Source organism: Mus caroli, chromosome 14, assembly GCF_900094665.2.
Source record: "Mus caroli chromosome 14, CAROLI_EIJ_v1.1, whole genome shotgun sequence".
NCBI lineage: Eukaryota > Metazoa > Chordata > Mammalia > Rodentia > Muridae > Mus > Mus caroli.
This window is the reverse complement of record NC_034583.1, coordinates 26674098-26687812: the sequence shown is the minus strand read 5'-3', so window position 1 is coordinate 26687812 and position 13715 is coordinate 26674098. Positions and strand designations below refer to the sequence as shown.

At 51.9% G+C, this 13715-nt stretch overlaps 2 protein-coding genes across 2 annotated transcripts in view; one reads left to right on the top strand and one right to left on the bottom strand.

Moving 5' to 3' along the window:
* Mmrn2 (multimerin 2) overlaps positions 1–4955 on the bottom strand; it is a 23612-nt gene extending 18657 nt beyond the window's left edge. The window contains exon 1 of the mRNA XM_021181961.1: positions 4642–4955. Coding sequence (XP_021037620.1) covers positions 4642–4805 — 164 coding nt within the window. The 5' untranslated portion in view covers positions 4806–4955. The remainder of the gene's footprint in view (positions 1–4641) is intronic.
* A 777-nt stretch (positions 4956–5732) lies between these two features.
* On the top strand, positions 5733–10147 carry Sncg (synuclein gamma). The gene is made up of 5 exons (XM_021182470.2): positions 5733–5963; positions 6710–6751; positions 7032–7159; positions 9505–9564; positions 9856–10147. Exons 1-5 carry the CDS (start codon positions 5843–5845, stop codon positions 9874–9876), a joined length of 372 nt encoding a protein of 123 aa, XP_021038129.1. The 5' UTR covers positions 5733–5842; the 3' UTR covers positions 9877–10147.
* The last annotated feature ends 3568 nt before the right edge of the window (positions 10148–13715 follow it).

Below are 13715 nucleotides of genomic sequence, written 5' to 3'. Positions count from 1 at the left end.
TGTGTGTGTGTGTGTGTGTGTGTGTGTGTGTATATATATATTCTACAGAAGATTGGAATAATGGCATTTATAGGAAAATTAATGGAACTAGAGATCATCTTATTAAGGGAAATAAGCCGGGTTGGAGAGATGGCTCAGCACTTAAGAGCACTGACTGCTCTTCCAAAGGTCTTGAGTTCAAATCCCAGCAACCACGTGGTGGCTCACAACCATCTGTAATGGTACATAAAATAAATAAATAAATCTTTGGGCCAGAGTGAGCCGGTCTGGAGAGAACAACCATCCATAATGAGATACGACACCCCCTTCTGGAGCTGGAGCGTCTGAAGACAGACAGCTACAGTGTACTCGCATATAGTAAGTAAATAAATCTTTAAAAAGGGGGGGGAAGGGAATAAGCCACACTCAGAAAAACAAATCCCTCATAGGCACAACCAAGACCTAAAAACAAAGAGGAACTGAAGACAGAAACAGAAGAGGAGGAAGATGAGTGGACAAGGGAGGGAAGGAGGGAGAGCAACAGGGTGTGAATACAATCAAATACGTAATAGGAATTATGCAAATGTCACAGTTCGGGGCTAGGGAGGTGGCTCGCTGGGGAAGGACAAGATCTTGAATCTGCAGCAGGTTCTGAGTTCAAATCCCAGCAACCACATGGTGGCTCACAACCATACATAATGAGATCTGACGCCCTCTTCTGGTGTGTCTGAAGACAGCTACAGTGTACTTAGATAATAAATAAATCTTTAGGCTGGAGCGATCAACCTTCATTCTCAGCAACAACATGATGGCTCATAACCATCAGTACAGCTACAGTGCACTCATATACTTAAACTAAATAAGTAAATCTTTTTAAGAGAGAAAGAGTTTGAGTCTGCATCGTCAGCATCCATGTCAGCCAGGCATGGTAGCATGCACTCCTCAGCACTGGGGAGGCAGAGACAAGCGGTGTGCAGGCCCATCAGTGTAGCTGAAATCAGTGAGCTCTGGGCTCAATGAGAGACCCTGCCTCTCTCTCTCTCTCTCTCTCTCACACACACACACACACAAACACACACACAAGGACAGAGAGACAGGGAGAATGTCATGGACCAGAGAATGTCCTGGGATGCACAAGGCTGATACCATACTCCAACAATAAGGAATTATCTAGTCCAGACTGCCTCAGAACAAGTCTAAACAAGCCCCACACCTTGGAGCTTGTTCACGAGCCCAGGAGGGCTGGTGTGCCTGACATGCCCTGACCTGGTCCAGCCTGCTTGCAGTCACGGGACTTTCCAGCTCTTGCTCTTGACCTGAAAGCCATGCTGCCCACCCTTCCTGCCCAGGAACTTTCTCTTCTGAGCTGCCACACTGCTGTTGGCTCTTCCCTTCCTTGGCAACTCCGTGCTTGGCATAGCACAGGCAGGCAGCCTCGAAGTCCTGGGAAAATTCCTAACCTTTGCTTTGGTTTCCTCCAGCTCTTGGCAGCTTCTGGTGGGCCCTCGGCATGTGCTTCTGGCTAGCCATGCTCAAGTGCCCCATTGTTCTCACTGCCCTGCCTCAGGCCTGCTCCTTCTTCTGCACCTCCCATGAGGAGACCTGCCAGCTGTGCAGAGGCTAAGGTGCCAGTCAAAAGTGAGGTAGGGTCTGTCCCCAACCCTGTGTGGCACACATAAGAGGGGATGCTGAGCCTGAGCCGGAGCTGGGAAACCTGAAACTCTCCTCCCCTTTCCTTCCTGGACTCTGGTGACCTTGAGTCAAGCCCTCCTCCCACTCCTGGAAATGTGCAGAGGCCGAATCCCTGGAGACACAGAAGGGGGTTGTGGGGAGGCTGACAGAGCCTGTTGCAGGGAGGGGCTGGTGCTTTCTACATAATGGATGTACTTGGGCTGTGAAGCTGCCTTTGTAAGAGCGTCTTTGCTGGCCAAAGAGCCCATCTCTTCAGGTTCCTTTCGGCTGGAGGCTGCCCTGCCTGGCAGCCATGTTTTCTGAGGCCTGCATCTAGCTGTTAATGTGACATCCCAAGGAAGTACTCCTCCTTGAACCAGGAGTAGTGGAGTGGTGTGTGCCTCCGCAGGAAGCCCAAAGCCCATCTAACAGGCAGCTTGGGTTTGGGACTCCCTGACCGTGAGCTTAGAGGGCTCAGTACTGGCCTGTGGGGTTCTTCCCTGCTTATACCCAGAACCCTGTGTTCAAGAGTGAGAACAGGCACAAGAGTACGTGTTGGCTCCACTCTGCTGCTGTGTGTCCTCTAGCTGTGTGCTGAACAGCTCTGGGCCTTGAGCTAGCAGCTACAATAGTCCCTAGTGTTCCTTCCATTAGGAGGAGCCTGCTACTAGGAGTAATGTTATAAAATCACACTCTACATGAGAGTGGGTCAGGACAGAGAACACCAGGCTCCAACTATGAGATCTGAAGCTCTGAATGGAATCAAAGTAGAAGACAGCCCATCTCTTCAGGTTCAGCATGGCCTCTACCACAGACCCAGCCTCTCTGGAACAGCTGACTTGGGTCTGGGGAGTCCATATTCTCTATACACAACCCCACCAAGGAGCTGGGAAGAGCCAGGCAGTGGTGGCGCACGCCTTTAATCCCAGCACTTGGGAGGCAGAGGCAGGTGGATTTCTGAGTTCGAGGCCAGCCTGGTCTACAAAGTGAGTTCCAGGACGGCCAGGGCTACACAGAGAAACCCTGTCTTGAAAAACAAAAAGGAGCTGGGAAGAACCAAGGTACTCCTTGCTAGTTTGCTGGCCCTGCCTCTGCAGGATCTCCAGGGGCTTGGGAAACAGCTAACCAGGTCCCTCTTCTGCCCTGGGACCTGGCAGCCTGGGGACGCAGGGTGTGGAGGCACCAAGTTGTTTTGTTTCACTGTTCTTCCAAAAGCTCTTATCCCTGTGAGTCCAGAGCCTGCCTGGTCCCTGACCTATGGAATTGGGGGGCCCAAATAGAAAGCAGAAGGCCTGGCTATAGCAGCAGAGACTTTAATGACTGATGTCGATGCTGCATTCCCCCCACCCTGTTGATGGAGTAGTGGAACACAGTGCCTGGATCCCCCCACAACCCCCTTCTCCTTCTGCCTAAGGACCTGAGCAGCACTTCCGCCTCCTGTCACAGGAACTTGGGAAGCAGTCAGCCCAGGAAGCTGCTGTGTTTCCTTCCTTTCCCAGCAGGCTCTCTAGATACTTCAATAACTTGGATGGTGGGGTCCAAGCTTCTTGGGATATGAAAAGGAAACCCCGGAAGGCAGAAGCCCTAGCTTGGGTGACCTGGGTATTCCTGAGCCCAGCTCATTATGCACAAACCCCTCTAGTCCCTAGAGTCTGGCACAACTCCACCTAGGGAAAGATGGAGGGTCCTCTAATCCCAGGGGCTAAGGGAACAAGCAGACCTTCTCCACATCCAGGGGGAATGAAGAACAAGGGACCAGGACTCCTCCCTTCTGACCCCTCAAGCTCCTCCATCTTTCCTTTGGAGACTGGGACCTGCTCTTGGTGGCTCTAGGGAAGAGAGAGGGTTGGTCCCTGGTCCTGAAGTCAGAGGTAGATGGTAGGACTGACTGCCTCCGTGAACAGTTGCCTTGTGTTTGTGAGCCTGTGGTAGAACTTGGGATGGACAGGACACCCCTTTCTCCCTACACCACCAGACCCACCCCTTCTTTACGAAACAGCACAAATGTCCTCTCACGAGGCAGCCTCTCCGTGGCCAGGCCTGCTTTCCAGGAAGCTCCCAACAGCTATTCCCCTAGAAGCATCAGAAGCAGACGGAAACCTGGTCCAGGGGATTTGTCTGGGAACTCTGTTACAGTCCCTTTTCTATGTAGTGAGGAGGCTGGGGGGTGGGAGGAAGGGGATGTTGGCCGTTTACCCTACAGATACGACAGTTTCCACTCTGAGAGCTAGGTATGAAAGCAAGGGTCCAGCTCTCTGTGCCTGTGACCCAGGGTAAATGACTCAAGCACTGTAAGCCTCAGGACCCTTTACTGTGAATAAGGCTGCTAGGGGAGAAGAATGGAGAGAATACTTGAAAAGTGGAGCCCCAGAGGCTATCCCAGGAAGTGGCATCTCTGCACAGCCTTGAACATGTCAAGACATGAGACTCCAAACCCTGAGGGACAGACCTAGAGTCCTGGCACCTCTAAGCATAGAGGCGATGTTGGAAAACCTTGTCTGGGGTCTCACTGCACCCTGTCCGTGCAGGAGGCTTCGTGAAATTGCTCTAGGATTCCCTGCCTCCATGAGCTCTGGGGACTGAGAAACCCTTGCTCTGTTTAGTAATCCTGGCCTGGTACTCTGGGCACTTAGATCCAAATAGCTTCCCTGTGAGCTGCTGTCCCCTAGGGCTTAGGCTGGGCCAGCCTTACAGGGGCTCAGGTTTCAGAGTTGAGCTCCTTCGAAGAGCAGGAACAATAGCCTCATCACCTGAAAGCATCTAGAACACCCAACCCTGAGCTGCGTTACCTGTTGCAGCCCCACCCGAAGACCCTGCTATAGGTCAAGCAGGGATCACCCTGCCATCCCCAGCCTGGGGCCTAGAGTACCAGATCCAGGAAACTAGCATCCCTTAGCTATAGAGATAGCCACACATCAGCCCATTCCTCAGATGTGTATCTGGGGCTCAGACATCATCTCCCGATCTCCACCAAGGGCAGGATTTCCTTACCGTCTGATGGGGTCTCTACTGGTATCCTCAGCCCCTATTCTCCAGCCTTCAGGCATGCCGGGCCTATTGAGATGGGAGAACTTGGTACTGGGGTCCTGTGCCCAGGACCCTAGCAGTCCCCAGCTCAGGTACACCCCAAAGCCCAGCAGCAGTGTCAGGATCATGGCGAGGGGCTCCTATGCTGACGCTCAGCCTTACAAGTGACTCTCAAATTTGCTGGTGATGTGGTCTTCAAGCGAAATGTCAGAAAGAAAAGAAAACACGAGGACAACAAAGGGAGGAAGTGGCCTGGTCCGGCCCACCCGGCAAGTCTCATCCGCCCCCGCCCCCACCCCCGCCCCTTCCAGCCTGGCCCCCTCGGAGGCCTCCAACCACTCAGGTCAATTCCTGTGTCCTGAGGGCACTTGAATCAGGGACACGGGACTTGGTAGACACGTAAAGGTGGCCCCATCAAACCTATTTCTCCAGGACTCTGTCGTGGGCCTGGAGGAGATCTGGTGCCATCCATACTGTTGGCCAGGAAGTGGGGAACGGGCACATCACACCTGCTCGGCACATTGGGCTATGGGAACTAGCAGGTAGGTGGGAACTCAGAGAAGGAAAGGGACTATGCTAGAATCACACAGCAGGCAGCCCAGTCTAGGGCATGGGGAGAAGCTTTGGGTGTTTTTGGCCTCAGCTTTCCAACAGGTTTAGCTGGAGCTCCAGACTCAAGAGCATCCAGGATACAGTGGGGAACTGGACAACAGGGCAGCCTGCAGGTTGGCCATTCATTGGATTAGCCCTGACCCCGGCCCAGCCTGGGACACTGAGGCATCAGTCAAGGCACTTTTCTTCTGCATACAAGAGCCAGGGCACGAGACCACCAGGGCTTTCCAAGGATGAATGAGGTGCAATGATAGATTAGGATATGTCCAGCCTCCTACACGCTCTCCCTCCCCCGGGGCCAACAAGAGTCAGCAGGGCAGAATAGAGCCAGTTGGGGCCCGGGCCCTGCTCGCTGGTATCCCCGTGAGGCATGCCTTCTCTCTGGCCCGCCCTCCCTGCCCCCACCCTGGCCCGGGCTGGCTGGGCTCCAACCAGCAGCCACAGCATCAATATTTCATCTGCGTCAATAAGAGGCAGTAGCAGCAGAGACAGCGGCTGCGGCAGCACTCCAGTCCATAGCTTGCAGCAGCCAGGTCCCATCCTTGCAAACACCATGGACGTCTTCAAGAAAGGCTTCTCCATTGCCAAGGAAGGTGTTGTGGGTGCTGTAGAAAAGACCAAGCAGGGAGTAACGGAGGCAGCTGAGAAGACCAAGGAGGGGGTTATGTATGTGGGTGAGTGTGGTAGGTGGGGCGGAGCGGGGCGGGGCAGGGTGGAGGGGTCCCTAATGGAGGGCGGATGCCTCCCTCTGCAGATTCCCCCAGCTTCTGGAGAGCGTTTTGAGATGAAATTCTGATTTTTGAGGCAGGGTCGCAAACCCTGGAGAATATGGTAGTATCTAATTGCCTTTGATACTCTTGGGGGAAGGGACTCTGAGTGGGACAGGACCGAGTGCCACACCTACGTGTGGGCACTCAAAAGCATGCACACACATGCCTGGAGTCTCCTAACATGGAGACCCTGAGGTAATGATCTGTTCAGGTGGACCCCGCTTTCTCCAATGGGAGTTGCTACATCTGAGCCAGATCACCCCTGGCTTAGAGGGAAAGGGTAGGCTGTGAAAATGGGTCCTGTTTAGTGTTCAACCCACCCCAGCACTCTGGGTTCTTTCTAAAGAGGGGACAGGGGTGGCTAAGCCTGTGACTCAGCTTTCTCTGCCCTGTTCAGTTGCTGCTTCTGAGGCCCGGGCCACGCCCATGCAAGGACCATAGCCCTACCAGTAACAGTACCTCAGGCCTGGTCTATTTTGTCCCCTCTTCCTGTCCTGTCTCCTTCCCGTCTGTCCTCTGTCCTTCAGACACAGCAGGAAATGGCCTTTTGAAGGGGCTACTGTCCCCAGACGCCATCCTCATCCCCTCCAGGCCCCCACATTGTGTACAGCTGTTTGCCCTGACCGCTTGTACACCTCTTCCTCCAATAGGCACCAAAACCAAGGAGAACGTGGTACAAAGTGTCACCTCAGGTAAGATGACCCAGAACGGGGGACCCCGCAAATCCTGCCCTATATCCAGGGTCCATACCTGAAGTCCTCTTTGTACCAACTGGAGCCCTAAGCCCTCGGTGACCCAAACCACTACATGCCCTGAAGATAGACCATCACATTGTTCTGCCCTAGAGTCAGACAAAGGGATCGAAGTAACTAGAAGTCAGGCATTTGAGCTCTGGGAAGGGGCTGTTCTCCTCAGCTTGGGTAGGCAGCAGTAGAGGGGGCCAGGGCTGAGTCCAACTGGAATCCTCTGCAGTGGCTGAGAAGACCAAGGAGCAGGCCAATGCCGTGAGTGAAGCTGTGGTCAGCAGCGTCAATACAGTGGCCAACAAGACCGTGGAGGAGGCCGAAAACATCGTGGTCACCACCGGGGTGGTGCGCAAGGTAAGCCTGGCTCATGTCCTTTTCCTAGGCTCCCCAGCAACAGGAGGCAATTCTGCCCTCATGAACACACGGGTAAATAGTACTAGACACTGCTTAACTTTACAGGCAGTACCCGTTGTGTGCTGGGGCAACTTGCTATCTCTGTACCTGTTCATATCAGCAATCCCCATCACACTCCAAGAGTGGGGACTTAGGATTCATTTTATGCACAAGGAAAGTGACATGCAGACCATGGCCAGCCCCATCCCCTTGGCATGCAGGAAATACATATCACAAGGGCAGTGTATGGTGACAGGCTAAAGCTGCAAGCCATCACCAGAGCTACTTGTTATCCTTTATCCAACCCTCCCTCTTCCCAGGGTCTAGCTGCCACCTCCCAAGGAAGCAGTAATGGCAACACTGCCCACTTGTGGTGGGCAAGCGGCAGGGCTCTGACTCCACCCTCTGCTGAGGTCTTTGTGTGAACATGTGGGTTGTATGTGCATTATTGGTAGGGTAGAGATGTGTGTGAACGCATATGCATGGAATGCATGTGTGAATGGATGCGCATGTGTATGTATGTATGTGGCAGGCAGCAGATAAAACAGGGGCATCAGGCTCTCTGTGGATAGATGCCAGAAGTAGGAGCTGTCTCTGCACTTGCCCAAGAGTAAGCTCTGCTTTAAGTCTTTTACACTTACTAACCTATCTAATGGGGCCCCAAATTCCACCAAACCAGATATGGAAGGAAGGGCCTAGAGAGATTAGGTGATATGATGCACCACGGTCACATGGCTGGTCTCTGCCAGCACGTAGGTTCCGTGAGTGGCCAGTTTCTGGGCTACACCCTTGAAAGACTGAGTATGGACTGTGCGTGAGTGGGGATTCCAGAATGGAGGCTGGTAAGGAAACTAATTCCAAAGACCTGTTATGGTCAGCCACACACACTACAACAGGCAACCCCAATGGTGCAGCCCTAGGCTTTCCACACAGCCAATGCCACAGAAGTCTACTGTAAGGAGCAGGAGAAAGGGGAAGGGTCACTCACCCCAAACACCTGCTTCCAGGGCCAGCACAAGGTCTCCTGTCACTGGAGTGTATAGGTGCACCTCTGCAGGCTGTGTGACTTTGAGAAAATCTTCTCTGGATTATACCCATTTCCTCATCTGAAATGCTACACCTTAGGGCTTTGGGAGGAGGCAGAGAAATGATACTAGGATGCAATTCTGCTAGGCACATGGTGAGCGCCTGTGATGGTCTGTTTATGCTTGGCCCAGGGAACTGCACTATTAGGAGGTGTGGCCTTGTTGGAGTGGGTGTGGCCTTGTTGGAGTAGGTGTGGCCTTGTAGGCTTGGGCTTTAAGACCTTTACCCTAGCTGCCTGGAAGCCTTCTCCTAGCAGCCTTCAGATGAAGATGTAGAACTCTCAGCTCCTCCTGCTCCATGCTTGCCTGGATGCTGCCATGCTCCCACCTTGATGCTAATGAACTGAACCTTTGAACCTTTAAGCCAGCCCCAATTAAATGTTGTCCTTATAAGAGGTACCTAGGTCATAGTGTCTGTTCACAGCAGTAAAACCCTAATTGAGACAGCACCTGTCATCATCATTACCACTGTTCCCAGCACAGCAGTCATCCCAGGAAGCTTACTCCCAAGCCACTGGCAAGAAGGATCCTGGGAGCAAGTTCAGGCTACCCTTGCTAACCTGGAAGATGCTACTGAGCCCTTGGAGCTTTGACATTTTCTGTTGATCCATGAAGTAGTTGTGACATCATACCCTAACCCCGAGGTAACACAGATAGGTTCTGAGAACAGACTCTAGACTGACCATCAGTCTAGTTCCAAACCCACTGCCGTCATGACCATGAAGTAAATGCTGTGGTGACTGTGGAGATGGAAGACAGGCCTGAGCCAAGAGTCCATCCGGAAGTCCGGAAGAGTGACCCACACTCCTGAGTACCTGAGAGGGACCTGAAGTCCTGATACTTTGAACTATGAAGCCATGCAATAGTATCTAGGCCCTGACCCCTGTCCTCAGGGTCTCTGTGAACAGTGATGGCATTCGATGCTCATACAGCCTGAGGGAGGGGTTCGTGCGATTCAAGTGTCTCTCCTTACTGCACACACTCCAGGCTTCCTTAACTTAAGGAGCCTAAGTCTGTAGGGGCCAGGTGCCCATGACTTGGGATGTGCTTGCAGGAGATGATACCTGGCTTGGAGGGTATCTGGCACCTCCAGACCCTCTAAGCACAGAAAGATGATGGAAGGCCTCTGTTCATCTGTGAGACCTGACCGGGGAGACCCTGCTATGGCAGCTGAGGGCCAGTGTCTCTTCCCATAGCCTGTGTCTCCTTCACTCCCTGCAGGAGGACTTGGAACCCCCTGCACAGGACCAAGAAGCCAAAGAGCAAGAGGAGAATAAAGAGGTAAGAGGGGTTCCCAGGGTGCACCAGAAAGTTCTGCCATAGAGACCTGAGCCAGAGAGTCCCTGCTTTCATTTCTTGGTCCTGGGAGACCTTCCACAGCTTCCCACAGGGACGTGGGTAGGGCAGTCAGGGGCCTGAGTGCCTGACCGCTCCATGAGTGACCATTTCCAGGTGGTCAAGGAGAGTTGTGGGCCTGGAAATGGGTGCAAGTCTCTTTCCCTCCCTCCTTCCTCTCTTTCCTCCCTCCCTCCTGCCCTCCCCCTTCTCTTCCTGCCCTCTCTTCTCTGCCAGGCCAAGAGTGGAGAAGACTAGAAGGCTGCCAGCCAACCACAGAGGCTCAAGGGACACCCCTCTGCCTTGGACCCTGTCTCAACCTGGCACACTGAATGCCCTGCCTAGAGTGCCCTGCAGGTTGCCCAAGTTCTCTGTCCCTAGCCCAGTGCCACAAGTCCACACACGCTACTGCCAGCGCCAGCACCCCCTGCTGGCTCCTTTTACCCTATGGTCCTTCTGATCACCAATCAGATGCTGCTGTGATTTTTTTTTTTTAATGATTCCAAATAAAACCTGAGCCCCACTCCCACCAGTGCTTCTTCTTTGTGCTATGCCGACCCTCGTGAAGCCCTCTGGACATTCCCAGGGGAAAGATATCAAGGCTCAGCATCTGATGGGACCAGGTACACGTGAAGAGTTCTGGAACCTGTGCCTTCAGGAGCCCTGCTGTCTTTAGCAGCAGTGTAGCATCCTTTCTCTTGGCTCCCCTAAATAACAGGCTGCTGACACTGTCCATGGAAGTGACAGGGTCTCAGTCTCAGTGTCCCTTTAGAGCAGATCCCACTGCCTGCCTGGCTTACAGTGTCTGAGGAACCTCAGGTGGGCAGAGGGTGAGAATATCTGTGTAATTGCAGCTTGTGTATTACGGGGACCAGGGCACCTTATGCCTCCCCTGGAACCAATAGTGAAGCCTTCAACCACAGTGAGAACAGGGACAGCAGAGCAACCTAAGGCACCTTTCATGGCCCCTGACATCCTCAGACAGGTGAGCTTTCCTTTCCCCTCTAGCCCAGGAGACTACAGGACATCATAAAGAAAATGGTGTTGACATATTTGGGACTGGGAGTATAGTTTGCTGACAGAATGCTTGCCTACCAAGCATGAGGCCGTAGGTTCAAACCTCAGTGCTGCAGATGAATAAATAGCTGGTATGCACCATGGTAAGCCTTAAGAAGGAATTAAGGGGCTGGGCGTGGTGGCGCATGCCTTTAATCCCAGCACTTGGGAAGCAGAGGCAGGTGGATTTGTGAGTTCGAGGCCAGCCTGGTCTATAAAGTAAGTTCCAGGACAGCCAGGGCTATACAGAGAAACCCTGTCTCGAAAAAACAAACAAACAAAAAAAAAACAAAAAAAAAAAAAAAAAAAGGAATTAAGGGACTGAGTTCAAACAACGTGCCCAAGAGCACACAGTTGAGTGGCCTCGGGACTAGAGACAAGCTGGATGGCCTTGTTCCAGAACTGCCTGATTCCATGCTCAGCTATGGTATCCATGGAGCCAGTTCACACCTCCAAATTTTCAAAACAGCCCAGGCACCCAGCCTGACTAGGGGCTAGCATGAGGCTGTTTCATCTTAGAATCCTCCTTAGGGGCCTCACCTGTGTATTAGATGTTCAGTATGGGTTCAGAACTCCAGTCCTGCAGTCTGGTGCCAGTGCCAGAGCCAGAGCTTGAGTCCACAGTGGCCTGAGACACTTATCTCTCACCCAGCCTGTGCAATAGGGAGCAGGGGTCAAGTCAACCTGCCCCTGAGCCGCAGGCTTCCACTGCTGAGGAGGAGGGAAAGAACAGAGGGCCACTGGTCCCATGGATGGGAGGAAGGAGGCTCAGGGCAGTCAGCGTGCCCCCAAACATACCTCCTCCCACAACGCAAAATTTCAGGAAGATGTGCCTGCCCAGGAAGTGTGCCTACCTGAGAGATGTGCCCACCTGGGAGCTCTCTGGGGTGGAGGACGGGTAGCAGACCTGGACCTATTAAGTCTCGTACCTCCCAATGCCTTTGCAGAGGTCTATGCTCCCCGAAATCCCTGTTCTGGACTCAACTGATAAACAGCAAGGGCAGCCTGCTCCAGGAAGACCTACAGGCGCCTGCAGTGCTCTCAGCCTTTAAGCTCAGTCCCAAGCTCTGGGCCAACCTCTGGAAAAGAGAGACCATGTTCTAGTCCCAGGCCTGTTCTTACTCAAGGACTCAAGGAGTCCCACTCCCTGGCTCCTCCTGCAGGCCTTCTGAGGTATAACTTTGAGAAAATAAACCTTCCAACCTCAGCTGCTTTTAGTTAATTTCTGTTAAGGAAATATTACTTGGGGGGTGCGGGTTACCCCACCTTAGATCATTTAGCTCCCAAATAAAAGACACAAAAGCTTTATATTTATAATAAGCCTTAAAGCACTAGAGCAGGGCAGATATCAACCCTCTGTGCTATTTTGTCTACTTCCCTGTCAATAGCTCCAAGGTATTACTTGACATGTTCCACCTGGACAGCTATTCCAGTAGGCAGGACCCCCATGGTTATGTGTTCATGAGATCCATGTACCCCATGATGATGTCTTCCTCCTCCTTCCTCGCTCTTCTCTCCTCCCCCCACCTGCAACCCCCAGCCAGGTAACTGAAAACTCATCTACCCCTATCTTTTTTGCCCAATCACAAGCTTTAGCATTTTATTCACCAATTAATTTGGGGAGCAAGGTTGCATAGCATCCCTTGGTGTATGTGAGGATCCCCTCATTGGGGGTAACCAGATCTTGGAGTATGGGATTTGGATACAAGCAGCACCAGACCAAACTCCTACAAACTTCCATCTCTCTCTCTCTCTTTTTTTTTTTTTCTCCTTTTTGAAAGTTAAATATTGACTGGGTTTGTTTAGTTTTTTTTACTTATATGTATATGAATGTATTTGAGAGGAGGTTTGTGCACACAAGTGTATGGCCTCAGAAGTCAGAAGAGAGTGTCAAACCCCTTGGAGCTGGAGGTAGAGGGAGGCAGGTACGATCCACCCTTCACGGATGCCGGAACCTAATCTCCAATTCTGTGAAAGAGCAGCACATGTTCTGCTGAGCCATCCATCTCTTCAGCCTCCCTGTCTTTACATAAATGGAACTTTTTTTTTTTTTTTTGTGACAAGGTCTCACTGTGTAGCTCTGGCTGTCCTGGACTTGCTATGTAAACTATGCTGGCCTTGAACTCACAGAGATCTGCCAGTCTCTGTCTCCAGAGTGCTGGGATTAAAGGCATGGACCACTATATTTATAGTTTTATTATTATTATTATTTGATACAAGATCTCATATATCCCAGACTGGTCTCAGACTTACCATGTAGCTGAAGTGGTCCTGAACCCCTGACCCTCCTGCATCTACCTCCAAGATCACAGCAGTATACCTCCATGCACAGCTGCCTTTTAGGGGTTTTGGTTTGCTCTTTTGAGACAGAATCTCACTCAGTAGTCCAGGCTAGCCTCTGACTTCCAGCAATCCTTCCTGCCCTCGCTTCCCAAGTGCCAGCATTACAGATAGGAGCCAAGCTGGGATTTTTTTGGTTGACTTTAAAAATCACTAACTTGGGGCAGGTAAGCTGGCTCCGTGGATAGAGAGCTTGCTGCTAAGATTAATGACCCGAGTTCAATCCCTGGAACTACATGATGGAAGGAGAGAGCTGATTCCTGCAAGAATTCTAACCTCCACATTCACATTGTACTACACATGCACGTGATCTCTCTCTCTCTCTCTCTCTCTCTCTCTCTCTCTCTCTCACACACACACACACACACACACACACACACAAATAAATAAATGATGCTGCTCTCAGGAGACAGAGGCGGGGGAATCATGAGTTCAGGGCCAGAGTGGGTTACAGAGAGGTCTTGTCCTGAAAAAGAAAGTGAATTAAATAAATCACTAAACGAGATTGAGCGACACAACAGACCTCTACCTGATTTCTGCACATAGCACCTCGGCCACATGGCTTACGATAATGACACTCACCTAGGTTACTTTGGGAATCTGGAGGCCACTTTCACTAAACAAACTTTACAGGGCTTGTCAAAGTATCTTAAGGGTGACTGGCACGTGTGTCCCCTTTATCACCTCGACTTTTAGGTCAT